This window comes from Pseudochaenichthys georgianus, chromosome 15 (genome assembly GCF_902827115.2).
Source record: "Pseudochaenichthys georgianus chromosome 15, fPseGeo1.2, whole genome shotgun sequence".
Taxonomy (NCBI): Eukaryota; Metazoa; Chordata; class Actinopteri; order Perciformes; family Channichthyidae; genus Pseudochaenichthys; species Pseudochaenichthys georgianus.
In genome coordinates, this window is record NC_047517.1 from 23,047,076 (window position 1) to 23,065,173 (window position 18,098).

Here is an 18,098-nt window from a genome sequence, read left to right on the forward strand (position 1 = left end):
AAAATAATTAGTAAAACATTATAAGTGAGATGGAACTTTATTAATAGTTTTTCATATAGGTTTGAGATTAACTCACTGATTTAAGAGAGAACTGGTAAAACAGATTATTGAAAAATATACAATTTATAAAATCTGATAGATAATTACAATCAATGTATACATAATACATATAATATAATGAATATTTTTATAATAAATTCAGCAATATGGATATTTGAAAACTGCTAGATTAGAGTTCAATCATTCTTTAAATACAAAAAATCAAAGACACAAAATCACAACTAATTATTTCAGATGCATTGATATGAAGATAACATGTAAACAAGATTACTGTCTAACTTCAATCTTAATTTTCCTGATTGTACACAAGCACGAATGCTCTCCATTGCCGATTGGCTGAAAAAAATGTGTGACTTGGTCCAAGCTTCTTGATTTTTTTCTCCCATTTACAGATCCTGTAAATACATGCTGTGTAAGAACACCACATTTTCTTTTAGCCCAGGCAGCGCAGACGATTGGGTGATATTCGGATTAGAATAGCTGAAAGCGCCCTTAAGTGACTGATTTAAATAACAAAACAGCAATGTTCTTTTAAAGCTTTGACTTGGGTGGTTCAGAGGTACTGATGGTGGAATAGTGAGAGATGAGTCTGTCAGCTTCTCTCCACCCAGTAAGGAGGGCTCCGTGGACGGTGGAGTAGTAGCAGGGATGAGTCGCCTCTCCAGCAAATAACACCTGCAGGGGCTGAAATACACCAACTAGTTACAAGTAGGTCTATCATATAATGTGAGTCTGTGTTTTTCCTAAGTGCACACAATTGTGTTTGAGAATGAACATGAAGTTACTTGTAAAAGTGACCCCTTGGTAGGCAGAGGCTCCATCATGTTCTCCAGGTCCTGGGCTGAACAACCTTTTCCTGGGTAACTGTAAGATCCACATGTCCAGGGGTCATGAAACCACTGTGAGTGCAGGACTCTCCTCGGGGCGACGGTCGGGTTTCCTAAACACACAGTTAGTCTGAGAGTGCTGACAGAAATCATTCTTAACTTACGTTTTAGACAGAAAGCCTCCACTTTTAAAAGAAAAAAGGTACATGCTAAAATGCAATCTGTACTGAATTGTTGCTCAATATTTGTGACTTATTTAGGCTCACCTGTGAATCTGCGGATGAGTTGTGTCATGGTGTGTGTAACCTCTTGTTCAGACAGGGTCTCCATATACTCTGACTCATGTCCAGCAATCCAGCCACAGAGAACATGGCCATACCTGAACAGCAGAGTACGTTACTCCTTATCAATGTATTTACCAGTTATTTCCTATTAAATATAACATACAAAAACAGTACACACATGTAAAGAAATACACAATAAAATGTCAAATCACGTAAGAATAAAAAAAGTGCACAGTGTATAGTTGCTCGCATCAGCATTTGTTGACCTTTCAGAGGGTTTGAGCACAGTGAAGCCAAACAGCTTCTTTATCCAGGATCTCTGCACATCTGGCACCTGGTCCAACATGCCATCCTGAATCACAACAAGAGAGGAAACAGTTTAATAGTGTGTATGTGTTAGACATTTTTGATAACTGGTTTGGAAAATGGGTGGTTGAAAAATAGGACACAATGTTTTGAAGAGATGGCTGCATGCAACCCTTTTCTAGGTCAACCGTGACCCAGATTACACGAGCAAACCCAGCCCAAAAATTAAGACCCTAGCGCTAGGGAAAACTTTGTTTTAAAATGAATATTCTCCTAGGTAATTAGGTGTCCCTGTCTGTCTCTTTATTCAATGACTGCACATCTCACCTCATCTTCCCACACAAGATATATGACCTCACAGTCAGCATCCCACCACGGTGAATCAAACTCCACATATATTTTATTGTTAGTTCCAAATCCTAGTCTCTCTACAGAGTGCAGCTTGTGTAGAGGGAGAGGAGGACTGAACAGGGTTGAATGGTGCTTCTTAAGATATCCTGTAAAGAACAGCAAATCACAAGAACAGAGTTGTAGCACAACCTAAACATTTCATGCGCTGAGATGGAAAATACCAAACTGTGCTAATATACGTCTCTGAATCTACCTAGAGGTACAGTGACAATGACATGATCAGCAGCTATCTTCTTCTCATCATCACATTCGATCATCACAGAGTTGTCTTCCTTCTCTGTGTTGTTCCAGTGGACACAGCGAACAGGCCGGTTGTAAGTCACCAAATCACTGGGGAGCTCCGACATCAAGTTTTTGATTAGACCTTCATAGCCACTGTGTGAAAAATAAAACCATATTTAGGTCAATTAAAAAAGACAAAAGTGGGCTGAAATGATCAGATTGAATAATCTACTACTCATAAACCAAATAAACCAAACTATCTATGTGTCGGATAAAGCTACCGGGGAGTAGTTGTTGGAGTCAGATCATATCTGGGAAAGAAGATTACTGTCAGGCTAAATGGTGTTTTGATACTTCACCTCTGTCTTAATCATGGATTGGACATTAACGGCATGTTTGACCATAGGGTGATTCATAAGTGTACTTTTTATCAAAAGAAAGCAGCTCCTTTGAGTCAAGCAATTGCATAACATGACATTACAAATGACATTTTTAACATTCAAATGTATAGGAAATAACGTCTTATGGAAATGAATTACAGAAATAGATGATTGTTGCTGTACTATATGTATGCAATGTTAAAGTACTAACCCTGGGAATGTGCAGTCGAGCCCAGGTAGAGTCTTGTATAGACCGTAGGCCCCCAGGCCCACCTCATCCATACTGTGAGCCCCATTAACACAGCACTCGACCTTCAACATGTTACTGATCACGCACAGTCGCAGACATCTGGTAGCTGCATCGATATCTTTCCACTTCTCTGCTACTTGTTGTTCAGCCTGGGCCAGAAAACAAGAAACAAAACAAACTCCTTTGTCTTACAAGATGCAATTTATCCTCAAAAACATCTGAAATATTCAAGCTAATCTTGTCATCATCCAGTGTTATTATTGTAGTCACTGAGAGAAATGTACCTCTGAACGTATGAAATCTCCCACACAGGCCCAGGGTTCTCCACCCTGACTCTCGAATTTTGAACCTTCACTCATCAGTTCAAGAAACATCTCCTGAGCAGGATAGATATCCTCGGCATTCAGCTTCCTGCCTGCAAATTACACATCCCAGAGAAAACTAATAAGGAAAACTCTACAGTACCACGTAACTAGTCAATATTAATTGGATGTATCTGAAGGGTCAGTCTTAAAATAAGCTACAATTTTGCCAATATCTGACGACATTCAGATACGTTTTTCCTTATCCTAAAGCTTCTAGAGGTACATTTGTGATTGTGTGCTATATAACAAAAATGTACTTGACCTGAACTGCTGAAGAAGTTGGGAACCCAGGGGGGATGTCCCTCAACATCCATGGCCTGGTTCTCTGGTGTGAGGGCATCTGGTTCTAGCAGCCCATACTGACGGGCCAGACAAAACACTGGGTTCTCTTCAGACGGTCCATGGATCCAATTTGCCCCCATCTCAATGATATTATCACCTGCAAAAAATAAAAAAGTAGAGATTGAAAAAATTATTATTAATATAGTTGGGTTTTTTTGTTTCTTCAAAGCAATGTTTTTGCTGTTTTTTATTGATAGGGTTATACAGCAGGCCCTTGGTCCCCTCCTTTAATCTCTGTACACGTATTGACTTGGCTTTCATTGCTTCTCCTACGACAGTAACGCAAATAATACAAAACTGATTCTGTTTTTTTTCTGAAACCGAGGAGGTCACACACATCTGTGCTTGTATGGCTCACATCTCTCAGTGCAATGTTTTTGCACAACCTAAAGCGCAATCTAAACAAGACAGATCTGCTCTTCCTTGCAGGTAAGGACTCTCCCATCCATGACCTTTCTATTAACATGTTGTTGTTTCCCGACTCAGACTGCAAGGAATCTGGGAGGGACACTGGATTGTCCTTCACTGCCAACATCACATCTTTAACCCGCTCCTACAGATACAACATCAGAAGGATTTGTCCCCTACTGAGCAGTGCCATCCAACCTCTTCAGCTAATGCATAATGCAGCAGCTCAACTGGTTTCCAACATATCAAAGTTCTACCACATTATACTCCACTCTGGATCTGACCTTCCAACATCCAGGATATGATTTCAATCATACACAGCAGCACATGCACTTTGCTCTGCATCAGGCAATGGGCTTGCTCCTTCTTCACTGCAAGTTGGACCCAGGTAATCCTCAACAAAAATAAGCCTGTTTGCTATCTTGACCCCAAAATGTTGCAAAGAGCTCCAATACAGCACACATATTTTCCATCACAAACTGAAAACTCCAAATAAACAAATAGATAAAATGGCATTTTCAAAACTGATGCACCAACAATTACAATGGTTTGGCTTATTAGAAGAAAAATATATGCCCTCCTATCTTGTTGATCTGCACTTATTTGGATAAAAGGGTGAGCTAAATGAAATGTAAAGAAGTTTAAATATTGTTGTTTTTTTAGGCTCCTTTAAGAACTCGTTCTTGCTTTGTGGATCGGATCAGAGGAAATGTAACAACATATTGCGAGGTAGGCTAATAAAAACATTCAAGCGATAACACTGTAACCTTTGAGACGCTGCAATACATTGTGTTGATCGGTGGCTGTTTCACACATCTCACCCAGTGTGCCGGTTTTGACTCTTCCTCCGCTTCTTGCAGTCGCTTCCAGTATTTGCACATGTTGAAATCCAGCGTTAACGAGTCTTTGTGCAGCTGCTATACCTGAAATCCCGCATCCTACTATAACTACTTTAGCATTCATAGCCATAGCTTAGTCTGCACGTATGCAATACTGATTTATGTTAACGGTTATACTAGCCTCATCCCAATACCCCTCCTCGACTCCTTCTTTCCCTCACTCGCTGCCCTTCCTTGCGTCTTAGCTCCGCCTCCGTAAAATGCGAGCGAGAGACACGAGGAGGTGGCGCGAGGACAGAGGAGTCCTCAGGTACCGTGCTGAACCATAGACTGTATATATAAAGTGCTGAACACGTAACATGAACGTGCCGGGCAGCGCGGTCCCGTGGGTTAGATGCACGTTCATAATGCCGAGGGAAATAACTCTCAGAATAACGTTATTAGCACATTTTTATAACTTGAGGAACGAATGTCTTTAATAAGGGCTATACAAATGTTCATACTGGGTTGTTTATTTAGTTTAAAAAAAATTATCCAACGAGTTACATACCACTCTTTCCCAGGCTGAAGTCGAATAGTCCATTTAGCTTAGGAACCTTCCTAACAGAGTGAAATGACCCGGAAGTCCCTCAGTGGCAGCCATGATATGTGCCGTTCGAATTCTCTAGAATGATAGGAAAGGAAGTTTCAAACTTCCTTTATAACCTCCTTTAGCTTAGGAACCACTGGACCTCCCTAACCGAAAGGAGAGGAGACAATGCTGCCCCACAATGCCTTGCAGCCGCAGCATTTGCGTCACACAACAGTCGGCCGTTCACGGAAACAAACGATTATGACGGAGAAATTATATCATCAAAGTTACGGTGCTTATTAAGCATTTTAAAACGTATGTGGTAAGTTGCCAAAGTGCTTTGTTTTGAACGTTCATCAGTATTATAATCAAAAAGAGAAATATTAACGTTAGTTTTTACTGAAATGTTCAAATAAAGTCAACATTTCACTGAGCTGTGTGGGGTTTGTTCAACTTTTAAAAGATGTTTGAATGGTGATTTTCATTTCATTTCAAACCTTTATTTAACTAGATTGGTCCCATTGAGATCATAGATCTCTTTTTCAAGGGAGACCTGCAGCATATAGGTTCCACATGAAACATAAAACGTGATGTACACAGTGATAGGTGTTAAGGACTAACGTTTATAATAAATACATTTGTATTGATTTTAAGATCTTTCATAGTTCATACAATCATACGTATTGGGATCATTTGTATTAATGTGGACCGGAGGGAGAGGGTGACGAGCATAAGTTTCACTATCCTTTTTTATTTCAATTCCAACTTTGGTCATGAACAGTGGCGTTTCTATATGTACAAAAGTGGTGGGGCACAACAAACTCAGATGTCTATATATAAGCTTCTGCAGAGAGGTTCATGGCTGGTGAGGCACTGGCACTGACTCTTCAGGTTTACAAATATATTAAATCAAAATATAATATTATTTTCAAAAGCTTTTTTTGTCTGATGCTTCAATTACTTTTAAACAGACAGTTCAACAGAAGGATACCCACAAAAATGTAATTTTATCATTTAAATATTGAATTGTTCTCTCTTAGTAAGATCCCATTTTCAATAAAATTGCAGTCTTACCTTGACTTGAAGATGAAGTCCATTTGCCTATCCTTCTGGACAAAAATCTCTATTACTTTTTTGTAAAAGTCCTCCTATCTTCTTGTAGTTTAAAAAGTCTATCATAAATCTAATCTAATCAATAGATTTTTGATTCGAAAATGATAAAAGTAGGGTAGACATGTGGATATTATCCGGCTGAACAAAACATTTATCTAACAGCTACGTTCCCCACAGATCTTTTTTTGAGCTATTTTCTAAAATCCTATGGAGAAATCTCGTTGCTTTTTTGTGGAGGGAAGCCATGCGCAGCTTACTTCCTGGTTTTAGGACGCCTCACTGCAGCTCTCTCTCCTCCTCTTCACACACCACACTTTTCGCGGCACACGTACTTACAGCCAATCAGCTCTGAATTATGTGAGATGACGTATGGTGGGGATGGCAGCACTTTGCCCCTATGGTCATTATTTTTTGCCACACACATTACATAGGAAAATACTCTGAGCATGCGCAGTGTAGTTTTTGCAGTCACCGTTCACTTAGACAGTCAGAGGGAGGGGCAGGATCAGGTTTTGTCCCACATGGCTCTAAACAGCTCAATAGACACACACTGTAGACACTAATTAGAAGAACACATACTAAAACAGCAATGTACAGACGAATCAGATGATTAAACATGATCTTAAAATATATTTTATATATTTTTTAATTTATTTTTTGCATTTTGTTGTAATCATTATTTTAATACTTTCTGCTGACACTAGGTGGGGCTGTGCCCCACCTGCCCCTAATGACCAGTCGCCACTGGTCATGAAGAATATGTTTCTCTGTTGTCCACGTTCATAAAGCATAAAGCAACACCATCAGAGCACGGTGCAGAGTCTCTAGATGAGTCCCTCGTTCTTATTAAACATCCATGTTGTAGTCCGCTGTATCGAAAACTGTAGTTTCCATAGTTTCCCCACAGCAGCAGACGCACAAAATGACGTCCGCTAGCGCATCATAAACACGTCGGATAGTGAAAGTGCATTCGGATTCTCTAAAGTACCGCAGTCTCTTCTCCTAAGTCCTTTTGAATTATCCTATCCACTATCCCTTAACCCCGTGACGTTTCACTCAGAGGTCAAGGAATAGGAGATAGGGTTAGAACTTAGGAGCTGATTTTTAAACTATCCGACCGCAACCCCAATGTAAGTCAATGGGAAAAAGTGTTTCCGGGCCCAGCAACCTAAAGACCGCAGGATTTTGTTGCTGTAATGTGACATTTTGGGAAGGAAACTACAGCCTGGGATGCAGACACCCTTATGTAAAGTAGAGATGTAACTGTTCATTGCCTTTATTTTTATATGTAAATCTGTGTGTTTTCCAGATATCACTGTTTTATGTTTATTAGAAATGTGATGGAATAGACGAAACTGATTAGTGCGCGTGCAGAACAGGTGTGCATTCTGTATTCAGTCTTCATGTTTGTTAAATAGCCTACGTGTCTGTGCTTATGGAAAATAATACATCTGAAATCTATGTTTTCTATCTATATCCATGTATTTTATTTCATTTAAAGTCAACATTTAAGATTTGTAGACTTTTACATTAAATCATTTACTGTGGATTTAAAAATGTATATTTTATGGTACTCTTGTTGCGTAAACTTGTTGATCGGTTTGCCAAAAACTGCAGGATTTTGTTACTGTAATGTGAGATTTTGGGAAGGAAACAACAGCCTGGGATGCAGACACCCTTATGTAAAGTAGAGATGTAACTGTTCATTGCCTTTATTTTTATATAAATATGATATGGTGTTAGTGCAAACATTGTACTATAACTTAAGCTGAAGCTAACAGTAATAACTATAAGATATATCTGAAATAAATAAGTGTACTGAAAGAAATACTGTATTGCATTGTTTTCTTATGCCAAATTACTTCATACTGTCTAGTTCTCTTTTTCGTCCTGCATTTATTGTGCCCCCCTCAGAAAATAACTGGCCGCCCAGTGGCCCCCCCAGTCAAATTGGTCTAGAACCGCCACTGCGTCCTTCAACATGGCGTGTCGATTTCCGGGTCAAGTCCCGGAGGAGGGGAAGAGAGGAGTCGAGGAGGGGTATTGGGATGAGGCTACAGTCCTAAGAGGCTTCTCAATACTCAAATGTCCCCTCCTCGACTCCTCGACTCCAGCGCCATATAGACTGAGAGTTACGTCATCTCCGTTCACTCCAATGGACCACTTTTTTACTGCAATGGCGGATCATGGAGCCTCTCAATCGTTCCCCGGAAGTTAGCGCCAAGGCTAGCAGAGCTGTAGAGTTGCAGCATAATAGACCGTTCGTGACGGACTTTTAAAGGTAAGAAGAAGTTTAATATTGCGGATATTATCAGTACATCTGATTCAAATTAACATGTGTATTAAAGGATGTCAGTGGATTATCCCTAAATTAGTAGATTTAGGGAACGTTTACAGATAACAGATTAAGCTAGGATACCGGATCAAGTTAGCAACACACGTTGAACAGCCTTTTAATTGTAAATTCCGTTCTCTTAATGTCATTTCGTCCAACGTTGTTGAATTAGAGAAGAGGGGCTTCTAAACGGGATTGTATGCAGGGGTGGAGGGAGTTAAATATTAGATAAATATAACTTTGGTGCGTGTAAGAGTGAGTGTTTTTAGCAGAGCCATATTGTGTCCTTGTGATTATGTTGATTATTACCTGTCTGTATAATGTTGCAGCTCAACTGATTTTGGATTGATGGCAAAGGGAGAGGGACTTAAGTGAGAGTGAAAACACAAGGTAAGTGTAATACTACTGTTTTATATAAGTAAGCATACTAAACATGTATTCTATCACTGTATTATATAAGTAATCTTGTTAGTAACCTACATGGCAGGTGGAGGGACAGTGATGTTACAGGTGGAGGAGCAAAACTGCAAGACTGCAAACTCACAAGACAGAGAAATCAAAGTGTGTTCTCCAGAGAAGAGGTTGATTTCACTTCAATTTTTTATTTCATATTTTATAAAGATGTGGAAATGGCAAAAAAAAAACTTGAGAGCTGTAACCAAGACAACTGTAACAACATGAGTAGAGAGCCACCGAGGTTTTTCAAGTCCCTCTCTTACTCCATTTTGCCAACCCAAACTTCCAGGTACATGACGGGACACCTTGCTTGTTTTTGTTGTTTGTTCTCCTCTGGCTGGGTGCTGGCAGGTGGAGGGCAGTGATCCCTTCCCTTCTTCCCTCAATCTTTGAGACTAATGTAAGTAGAAGACATGGCACTGTACATTTTCGAACATTTAAAATATTATACCACTTAAAAATAAGAAATATTACTTTTGTTACTAAGAGTTCATACTTATTATACCTGTGTCACCTTTCACACTATAGCTGTTGTAGAGGCTAAGCCTTAAGCCTCTGAGGATCCGCTTGGTGGGTGTAATTAACGCACACAAGTTTGCTGCCGAATAAAGTTCAGAAACAAAGTTTCCAGTTTGAAACAGTCAATTTATTTCCATTTTACTGGTTTCCATTTACTTGCTTCTTTCCATATTCACCACACGATATTACCGTTTACACAATACCTTTGCTTTGCTTGTAATCCCGTGTTTGTGTGTGTGTGTGTGTGTGTGTGTGCGCTCCGTGTGTGTGTTCTCTGTGTGTGTTCTCCGTGTGTGCTCCTTGTGTGTGTGTTCTGTGTGTGGTCAAAAACTGTATGGGCCTTCCGGCGGAACCTCTCCCCAACACACATAGGTTCCTACCTTTATACCCACAGTTAATTGGCTCCTACAGCTGTGATCATCAGCTATGGGCTTTGTAGATACAGGTCCCGGGGTGAATCGTGGTGCAGGGGCCCTTCTCTTTTTGACCACAGGGCGATGCACGAAGATGGTGGGTATAGCCTCTGCTCTCAGCCTAGTCTTGCCCTTTTTTCTCTTGACAAACTGGTCTGCATCAAAATGTGCCTGCGGAGTGACTTGAGGTTACTTCACACACAGAACAACTCAGTTTTGTCTGCCCACATACATATTCCATAGTGGTTGAATACACAGTATTAGGAAACACTTTATACTTACTGGACATGTTATACTCATTACATACTGTATATAAAATATGACCAAGAATGTGAGACAACTTTATAGAAATTCATATCACATCTGTTACTGATGCCATTTGTCATACTTTGTTAAACTCACAAATAATAAAGTTCTATAACTTCAGTTGGGAACAAAGACCACACCTTATCTCCCCAAGGCAATTTCCCATCCAATAGGTGTGCTATATAGGTGTGTATAACCCTTTCTCCTGTCTGTTACTCCCTCTTTCAGCACAAGAACCAGAGGGGGATTCAATGGAGCCTGAATACCTGCACTGAGACCCTCACCCTGCACCCTGAGTCTCAACTCTGTGTTTTTCAAGCCTTTCCCTGTTTTTTTGTATTAAACAAAACATTAAGCTTTCCCAATGGTGTGGTTTTCGTTTTGTGAAAAAGTGCAAATGCAGTGTTTGTATATAAATCACATATTTGTTTGCTGTTGGTCGTGAAATTGCTCCTGCTGACTTGAGCCAGCCATTTTTTCCTCCGCTCTGTGTCAGTGGGGAAGCCGTACATTCGTACTCCTTTCTCGGAGCGATTTGAGCATCCCCAGGCAGTACAGCAAACCATGGTGGCCACTAGGAGGCAGCACAGCAAACCAGGACAACACGGAGGAAAAGGCACAGACAAACTCCATGATATGCTATTCAATGTTTATTGAATTCCATGTATTTGCAATGGATGTTCCTAAAGCAACACATTTAACATCATCATCATGCTGCTGCTGCTAGTCCTTTGATAGTCTCCTGTCCTTTCTGAAAGCCATAAAGATGACATTAGTCATTTAGATAACTTGTGTCCTCAATTACCAGGGGATTACTGAAACTACCATGAATTTAAGAAAATGGTAGAAATTAATCTAATCTGAATTTTTAAAGCATTACTTTAGATCCCCTCCCTCTAAATATATCAATATTCATTAGAAAGTGATGCTCCTGACTACCATACAAGTTTAAGAAGATAATATTGGTTTTAAAGAATTCAAAGCTATAAATAAACAGCAACAGGCTCTTTAACCAAGGCACTGTTAGCCTAACATGTAAACTAGTTGTTCACACTAATCCTAATATTATTACTTAATATTAGCAAATTCTATTTTATTTTTTAAAACATTGATGTAAATACATACACATATCGATTTGTTGTATAAATATTGCAAATCAAAACCTTTATTCACTAATAATTACCAAAAATCGTCGTTCTATCTCCTGTTATTGTCACAATTCACATGTTATGTCACGTTTGTAGTTTTGTCTGTGTTGGTGTTTTTCTTGTCTTTGGGTTTCCTGTCTTATTGTGTTAAGTGTTCACCCCCATTTCCTGCCTGTCTGCTTTCTGTCTGTTTCCCTCCCTGATTACCCGATTGTGTTCACCTGTTGTCCTTGTGTTTCTCCTCCCCTGCCCGGCTGTTTCTCGTTGTCATGATTACCCCTTCTTGTATTTAGTCTTGTCTCTGTCTGTGTTCAGTGTTGGGTCATTGTTTGTTGGTGACGGAGTTCACCGGAGAGTGTTCTGTTCTGTATTTGTCTGTATCCTTGAAATAAAGGGTTTCTCAAGAGTTATCTGCATTTGGGTCCTGCTTCCTTCACTCATCCGTGACAGAATGACCCAACCAGGAATGGACCCAGCAGACAGTTTGTACGCTGTGAAGTACAAGTTAACATGCTTGAGGAATGACTTTCGATATGCCTCCAGTACTGAAGAGAGGCAGTCAGTTGTTTCTGTGGCACGCCAGGAGGTAACCTCAAGGCCCTGGTTGATGGAGTTGCTCCCCGAGTGGGTGGAGGACTTTTTGGGCAGCGTTGAGGTCAAACCTTTTCCCCGGCCTGCTAGCTCCAGGCATGCTAGTCCCCTACCTCCCAATTCCCAACCTGACACCATACGTCTCGGCGTGTTCCGTCTGGAGTCAACCTCTGCTTCTTCCCCAGTTCCTGCTCCTGTCCAGGAGCCGTTCTCTGGAACTCTGGCTTTTGGAGGTCCACGGAGCCTCCAAAAGGCTCCTAAGAGAGGGAGTCGCAAGTCCAGACTAGCAGCCACGTTTCCAGTCCCGGCTCCAGCTGTCACGGTTTCGGCCCCAGCAGCCACGGTTTCGGCCCCAGCAGCCACGGTTCCAGTCCCGGCCCCAGCAGCCATGGTTCCTGTCCCGGTGCGGGCTCCCGCAGCCATGTTTCCGGCTCCGGGTCCGCCCCACACGGTCATGATCCGGGCTCCAGAGCTGGATCATGCAGCCATGTTTCCGGCTCCAGGGCCGGCCCCAGCGGCTATGGTCCCGGCTCCGGGAGCGCCCTATACGGCCGTGTTTCCGGCGTCGAAGCTGGAGCTTATAGACAGGATGCTGGCTTCAGCAGCCATGTTTCTGGCTGCTATTCCGGTCCCTGCAGCCAGGGTTTCGGCCCCAGTTCTGGTCCCCGCAGCCATGGTCCCGACCCCAGCTGCCTTGGTTCCAGACCCGGATCTGGTCCCGGCTGCCACGGTCCCATCTCGGGTTCCCTCCTCTGGTTCCTCCTCGAGTCCCCTCTCTAGTTTCCCTCTCGAGTTCCCTCTCGAGTTCCCTTCTCTAGTTACTCTTCTAGTCCCTCCTCTAGTCTCTCCTCTAGTCCCCTCTTTAGTCTCTGTTCGAGTCCCCTCTCTGTTTCCATCTCAAGTTCCCTCTCCAGTTCCCCCTCGAGTCCCCTCTCGAGTTCCCTCCTTTAGGCCCTCCTCTAGTCCCTCCTCGAGTCCCCTCTCTAGTTCCCCTCTCGAGTTCCCTTCTCTAGTTACTCCTCTAGTTTCTCCTCTAGTCCCCTCTGTAGTCCCTTCTCGAGTCCCCTCTCTGTTTCCATCTCCAGTTCCCTCTCGAGTTCCCTCCTCGAGTCCCCTCTCTAGTTTCCCTCTCGAGTTCCCTTCTCTAGTTACTCATCTAGTCCCTCCTCTAGTCTCTCCTCTAGTCCCCTCTTTAGTCTCTGTTCGAGTCCCCTCTCTGTTTCCATCTCAAGTTCCCTCTCCAGTTCCCCCTCGAGTCCCCTCTGTAGTCCCTTCTCGAGTTCCCTCTCTGTTTCCATCTCGAGTCCCCTCTCCAGTTCCCCCTCGAGTCCCCTCTCGAGTTCCCTCCTTTAGTCCCTCCTTTAGGCCTTCTAGTCCCTCCTCGGGTCCCCTCTCTAGGTCCCCTCTCGAGTTCCCTTCCCTAGTTACTCCTCTAGTCCCCTCTGTAGTCCCTTCTCGAGTTCCCTCTCTGTTTCCATCTCGAGTCCCCTCTCCAGTTCCCCCTCGAGTCCCCTCTCGAGTTCCCTCTCGAGTTCCCTCCTCTGGTCCCTCCTCGAGTCCCCTCTTTAGTTCCCCTCTCAAATCCCCTCTCGTGTTCCCTTCTCTAGTCCCCTCTGGAGTCCCCTCTCCAGTCTCCTCTCGAGTCCCCTCTCAAGTCTCCGCTCGAGGTCCCTCTCCATTCCCTATTCAAGCCCCTACGCAAGTGTCGTTGGAGGTCCCGCCGTCTACTCCCCTGCCGGGGGTCCTGCCAACCCTGTGTCCTGTGCCGTTGGAGGTCCCGCCGTCTACTCCCCTGCCGGGGGTCCTGCCAACCCTGTGTCCTGTGTCGTTGGAGGTCCCGCCGTCTACTCCCCTGCCGGGGGTCCTGCCAACCCTTTATCCTGTCCCGTTGGAGGTCCCGCAGAATACTCTTCTGCCGGGGGTCCTGCCAACCCTTTCTCCTGTCCCGTTGGAGGTCCCGCCGTCTACTCTCCTGCCGGGGGTCCTGCCAGCTCTGTGTCCTGTGCCGTTGGAGGTCCCGCCGTCTACTCCCCTGCCGGGGGTCCTGCCAACCCTGTGTCCTGTCCCGTTGGAGGACCCGCCGTCTACTCCCCTGCCGGGGGTCCTGCCAGCTCTGTGTCCTGTGCCGTTGGAGGTCCCGCCGTCTACTCCCCTGCCGGGGGTCCTGCCAACCCTGTGTCCTGTGCCGTTGGAGGTCCCGCAGAATACTCCCCTGCCGGGGGTCCTGCCAGCTCTGTGTCCTGTGCCGTTGGAGGTCCCGCCGTCTACTCCCCTGCCGGGGGTCCTGCCAACCCTGTGTCCTGTCCCGTTGGAGGCCCCGCAGAATACTCTTCTGCCGGGGGTCCTGCCAACCCTTTCTCCTGTCCCGTTGGAGGTCCCGCCTTCTACTCCCCTGCCGGGGGTCCTGCCAGCTCTGTGTCCTGTGCCGTTGGAGGTCCCGCCGTCTACTCCCCTGCCGGGGGTCCTGCCAACCCTGTGTCCTGTCCCGTTGGAGGTCCCGCCGTCTACTCCCCTGCCGGGGGTCCTGCCAGCTCTGTGTCCTGTGCCGTTGGAGGTCCCGCTGTCTACTCCCCTGCCGGGGGTCCTGCCAACCCTGTGTCCTGTGCCGTTGGAAGTCCTGCAGAATACTCCCCTGCCGGGGGTCCTGCCAATCCTGTGTCCTGTGTCGTTGGAGGTCCCGCCGTCTACTCCCCTGCCGGGGGTCCTGCCAACCTTTTCTCCTGTCCCGTGGGAGGTCCCGCAGAAGACTCTTCTGCCGGGGGTCCTGCCAACCCTATATCCCGTGCCGTTGGAGGTTCTACCGGGGGCCCTGCCAGCCCCATGTCCATCACCGGTCTCGCCGGGGTTCCTGCCAACTCCTGGTCCTTTTCCGTGGGGGATCCTGCCGAAGCCTGTCCGACCGGCTCCGGTTTCTGTCCGGCCGACACCGGGTCCTGCCCGATCTCCGGAACTGGCCCATCAGCGCTTTCCTGCCCGGCCTCCTGATCCTGTCCGGTCGACACCGGCTCGAGCCCGGCCCCCTGAGAGCCGCGGGCTTCGCCCTCGAGCCCGGCCCCCTGAGAGCCGCGGTCTTCGCCCTCGAGCCCGGCCCCCTGAGAGCCGCGGTCTTCGCCCTCGAGCCCGGCCCCCTGAGAGCCGCGGTCTTCGCCCTCGAGCCCGGCCCCCTGAGAGCCGCGGTCTTCGCCCTCGTGCCCGGCCCCCTGAGAGCTGCGGTCTTCGCCCTCGGGCCCGACCCCCTGACTCTTCCTGCCGTTGCCTTCGCCCTCGGACCCGGGTCCCTGACTCTTCCTGCCGCTGCCTTCGGTCCTCCATGGTCCCCACCTTGGACTCTGTTTTGACCCCGGGCCGTCCGCCCGAGACCCCTTCCTGGTTCTCGGCCTTGTACCCGGGCAGTCCGCCCGAATCCCCATTTTTGGACTGTACCTTGCCCCCCGGGCCGTCCGCCCGAGACCCCTTCCTGGTCCTCCGCTGTGTTCCTGGGCTGTCAGCCCAAGACCCGTCCTCCGGACCCCCTCCGCCCACCCTGCTTGGGGTTTTGGACTTTTTTTTTTTTTTTTTTTTTTTTTTTTAGGGACGTCTGGAATCCGTCCCTTGAGGGGGGGGTTCTGTCACAATTCACATGTTAGGTCACGTTTGTAGTTTTGTCTGTGTTGGTGTTTTTCTTGTCTTTGGGTTTCCTGTCTTATTGTGTTAAGTGTTCACCCCCATTTCCTGCCTGTCTGCTTTCTGTCTGTTTCCCTCCCTGATTACCCGATTGTGTTCACCTGTCGTCCTTGTGTTTCTCCTCCCCTGCCCGGCTGTTTCTCGTTGTCATGATTACCCCTTCTTGTATTTAGTCTTGTCTCTGTCTGTGTTCAGTGTTGGGTCATTGTTTGTTGGTGACGGAGTTCACCGGAGAGTGTTCTGTTCTGTATTTGTCTGTATCCTTGAAATAAAGGGTTTCTCAAGAGTTATCTGCATTTGGGTCCTGCTTCCTTCACTCATCCGTGACAGTTATCAATGCATTCACATTGCCCGCCATGAACTTCCGGGGAACGATCCTCGTCTACATGAACCACGTGACGATAACCGTTTTTGGACTTCCGTTGTCGTAACTCTTCTATCTATGGCCCTTTCTCATTTCATCAAATCCCCCTCCTCGACTCCTCGGTCCTCCGGTAGTGACCCGGAAATGAACTTTAGCGCGCCATGTTGAAGGACATCTCATTTCTCTAAATGCACTTCGAGGATCGAGCGTCGAGGAGGCTCTCTGGAGGAGCTATAACCGAGGATACACTGATGGGTCCTCCACGGCTCCTTCGTGGATGCATTTCCGGGAACAGCGATGTTTCAAAGATTCGTGATGCACGGCCGGACTTATCTCAGCCAATGACAGCTCTGCATGCATCCCCTGGATATTAATTTAATTAATTAATTTATTAACTGCTCTCAACGTGATGTTTACAGAGAGAACAGCTGTGAGGTCCGTGCAGAAAGGAGAGCAGTGTGTGAAATATATATCACTCAGTATAACAGGCCTACATTACTCTTTGTATTTGCTGTAGTTATATCTACAAACAAAGAGTCCATATTTTTCTAAAACAATTTAGTGCTTCACATAATAAAATACACAACAGCTGTAGCCTGATTATATGCTCTACGAGCTGTAGGTGTGTGTGGTACAGTGTGTAGGTGTGTGTGTTGTACAGTGCGTAGATGCAGCGGACAGACAGGTTTCAGTTGGTTTGGTGTCCTCTGCTTACTTTTAATACTTGTAAATAAAACCTTTGGCCTGTAATTTATTTTCCTCATTGTAGCGACCAGAGAGGGGGGGGGGGGGCATATATATCCAGTCTCTGATAGTGTTACGTTATTATGAGAGTGCTCTGTTTGATTCTGAAATGGCATATATTTATATAAATATATATATGTGTGTGTGTGTCCGCATCTGTAGCCTGTTATTGTCTCATTATACCGCACTGTGAATGAATCAAAGTAAATATATAAGTCGTCATGAACACATCTGTCCATCAGACAGAGGGCTGCTGTGTCTCCTGTCATCATTAATGGACGTCTCTTTAAAATGACCGCTCAGAGGAGAGGATCCTCATTTCTCTAACCGCCTGCTGCTTCCCCTCCTCTCTCCTCGGCTCCCCTCCTCGACTCCTCCGTTTGCATCTCCTGTGGGCAGGACTAAGTCTCGAGGATAGGAGTCGAGGAGGGGAGTCGAGGAGGGGAGTTAGAGAAATGAGAAAGGGCCTATATGGCGCTGCTCGACTCCTCGGTCCTCCGGTGGTGACCCGGAAATGAATTTCAGCGCGCCATTTTGAAGGACGTCTCATTTCTCTAAATGCACACCGAGGACCGAGGATCGAGCGTCGAGGAGGCTCTCAGGAGGAGCTATAACCGAGGATACACTGATGGTTCCTCCACGGCTCCTCCGCGGATGCATTTCCGGGAACGGTGGAGGCGTGACGCATGGCCGGACTTATCTCAGCCAATGACAGCTCTGCATGCATCCTCTGGATATTATTTTAGAAACTGCTTTCATTGCGTTGCGATGTTTACAGTGAGAACAGCTGTGAGGTCCGTGCAGAAAGCAGAGCAGTGTACAATATATATCACTCAGTATAACAGGCCTACATTACTCTTTATTTGCTGTAGTTTAGTAGATATCTACAAACAAAGAGTCAATATTTTTCTAAGACCATTTAGTGCTTCACATAATAAAATACACAACGGCTGTAGCCTGATTATGCTTTAGGAGCTGTAAGTGTGTGTGGTATGCAGTGTGTATGTGTGTGTGTGGTACAGTATGTAGGTGTGTGTTGTACCAACCCAGTCTCACGACATTTCGTGTTCACCAACACGATTTTTAATCTATTGATTCGTGTTCACCAACACGATTTGCCCCTTTTTTGCGTGTTGCACAGCACGATTTTAAAAGCAATGTATTTCTACTGGTACTAGGCT

At 45.3% G+C, this 18,098-nt stretch overlaps 1 protein-coding gene and 1 long non-coding RNA gene across 6 annotated transcripts; one reads left to right on the plus strand and one right to left on the minus strand.

Moving 5' to 3' along the window:
• Positions 1-214: 214 nt before the first annotated feature.
• On the minus strand, positions 215-5,353 carry LOC117459471 (peroxisomal N(1)-acetyl-spermine/spermidine oxidase-like). 2 transcript variants are annotated; one of them, XM_071205649.1, is made up of 10 exons: positions 5,245-5,353; positions 3,368-3,544; positions 3,025-3,155; positions 2,702-2,889; positions 2,082-2,263; positions 1,805-1,974; positions 1,438-1,523; positions 1,154-1,266; positions 846-1,000; positions 215-744 (listed from the first exon to the last, which is right to left on the minus strand). In XM_071205649.1, exons 2-10 carry the CDS (start codon positions 3,525-3,527, stop codon positions 592-594), a joined length of 1,338 nt encoding a protein of 445 aa, XP_071061750.1. In that variant the 5' UTR covers positions 3,528-3,544; positions 5,245-5,353; the 3' UTR covers positions 215-591. The 2 variants fall into 2 exon arrangements, with proteins under 2 accessions (XP_071061750.1, XP_033956160.1); XM_034100269.2 differs by lacking the exon at positions 5,245-5,353 and adding an exon at positions 4,677-5,002.
• A 3,038-nt stretch (positions 5,354-8,391) lies between these two features.
• LOC139435191 (uncharacterized) lies at positions 8,392-10,763 on the plus strand. Of its 4 annotated transcripts, XR_011644464.1 has the most exons (6): positions 8,392-8,659; positions 9,043-9,103; positions 9,186-9,294; positions 9,459-9,569; positions 10,061-10,198; positions 10,636-10,763. It is a non-coding gene; the product is annotated as an uncharacterized lncRNA (long non-coding RNA). The 4 variants fall into 4 exon arrangements; XR_011644461.1 differs by having other exon boundaries at positions 9,186-9,569; positions 10,636-10,759; XR_011644463.1 differs by having other exon boundaries at positions 9,201-9,569; positions 10,636-10,759.
• The last annotated feature ends 7,335 nt before the right edge of the window (positions 10,764-18,098 follow it).